At 44.1% G+C, this 1828-nt stretch overlaps 1 protein-coding gene across 1 annotated transcript; it reads right to left on the bottom strand.

Annotated features, from left to right (window-relative positions):
- Positions 1-6: 6 nt before the first annotated feature.
- On the bottom strand, positions 7-1822 carry LOC104774246 (indole-3-acetic acid-amido synthetase GH3.2; the record flags this gene model as incomplete). The annotated part of the gene is made up of 4 exons (XM_010498897.1): positions 1445-1822; positions 1235-1336; positions 114-1150; positions 7-28 (listed from the first exon to the last, which is right to left on the bottom strand). Coding segments are annotated over exons 1-4 (1484 nt in total), but the record flags the coding sequence as incomplete, so codon positions are not given.
- Between the last annotated feature and the right edge of the window lie 6 nt (positions 1823-1828).

Below are 1828 nucleotides of genomic sequence, written 5' to 3'. Positions count from 1 at the left end.
AGTAGCTCCCAGTAGATTACGTAATGACCCGGTATAGTCTTCGTTTCAGCGTAGCTCGTGTACTCGATCACANTGGTCTCTACCAAGTAGCTCCCAGTAGATTACGTAATGACCCGGTATAGTCTTCGTTTCAGCGTAGCTCGTGTACTCGATCACACGTGTTCCTTGCTCTGCAAACAACCTCGACGCATTCTCCACTGCCTTCTGTAGCTCAGCTTCGTCGGTTTTATCGGATTCGATGCTTAGCAGAACATTCTTTCTACGTATGAATTTGAATTGTGGAGCGGAATTGTGGAACCCCGTGACACGGAGAATGTCACCGACTCTGTAACGGCAAAGCCCTGCATAAGTCGTGATCACGAGTTCATACTCTTTTCCTACCTCAACGTCAGCTAGCTCCACAAGTGAGGTTTCTTCTAATGATGCTTCTGCTGCTCCATCTCCATCGTGATTATGTGGGAGGAATTCGAAGTATGCCATGTTGGGCATGATTGTGTAAGAAACCTCCGAGGGTTTACACATCGGCTTTAGGTTAATCCCGAAGTAACTTTCGGAAGAAGCATACATCGTACAAGCCATCGGTAATCCGCCGCTATAGTACTCCAAAGTTGGGATGTACTGAGCCATCGCTCCAGTAACAATCACATCGAGGTACTTCGTGTTAGGCCATATCTTTGTGATGATCCCTTCCCAGTTCTCTTGTGAACAGACCTCTGTCAGAAACTCAGCAAGTTCTTGATCAGGTTTTGTCAAAATCTTAGACATGCGGTTTTTAATCGCAGGATCAAAGATTCTTGAACTTAGGGTTCCGGTTGAGATATCCCGAGCAAGCTCCTTCCAATTGTTCTGGAGGAAGCTTATGGCACGGAGTAGACCGGAAGCAAAGACAGCACCAAGGCGGAGAACATCGTGGCGCATTAAGAGACCACATAGCATTTGAGCATACATGCTTTGAGACGAGTCAGGGCAGAGGATGGCTTCGTTAGGACTCGTATAGACATTGTACGGGTCGTACGGTCGTCTCTTGAAGTGGTCGCTTTTGTAGTAACTCGTGAGAACCGGACGAGCCGGTAACCCACCAGACGTCTTAGACTCCGACTTCACAAACAAGAAGTATAAGCCTTTGCCTTTGTCTAATCCCGGCACGTAGCTGTAGTTAAAACATTTTTGGTTAATTTAATAAAATAGTTACAAATTATATAGACAAGAAGATGTTTAAAGTATATATACTAACAGATTCATGACAGGCATGAGAAGACTGTATAAAAGCTGACGTCGGTCTAAGTCTTCTTCAATAGTCGGCATTAATTTCCTCTCACCAGCAGATGTCCCAGAGCTGCGCATATACGTACAAAATTAGAAATTACGGGTCAACTATAATTGTTTTTTTTTTTTGGTATTATGATCATGTTAATTACTGATAAAGTTGACCTAATTAATATACCTTGTGAGAAACTCGGTGATGGGGTGAGAAGACAAGATCGGAGAACGATCACCGTTGGATATACGTTGAATCTCCGGCTTCAAATCTTCATACGTAACCACCGGAACTTTGCTCTTGAACGTTTTCCGATCAACGGAGCCGTTAAGACCGAACCGTTTGAGATATTCGGTGTCCGAGTTACGACTTAGTATCTCTCCAAGAACCTTCTCTTGGACGAAGTCAGGGTTCCGAGTCATCTCCTCGATGAACTTGAGAGCCTTCACGTCTTTCTCAGAGGTCGTAGGTGAAGACATCCGAGAGTGAAGAGGCGAATCAACAGCCATGAATGATTTGAATGTTTTTTTCTTTCTCAAAAGCAAAGTGTTGTGTTTAATATTAGCAAAT

The sequence above is a fragment of the Camelina sativa genome, unplaced genomic scaffold (genome assembly GCF_000633955.1).
Source record: "Camelina sativa cultivar DH55 unplaced genomic scaffold, Cs unpScaffold02149, whole genome shotgun sequence".
NCBI classification, from domain to species: Eukaryota; Viridiplantae; Streptophyta; class Magnoliopsida; order Brassicales; family Brassicaceae; genus Camelina; species Camelina sativa.
This window is presented reverse-complemented; position numbering and strand designations above follow the sequence as displayed.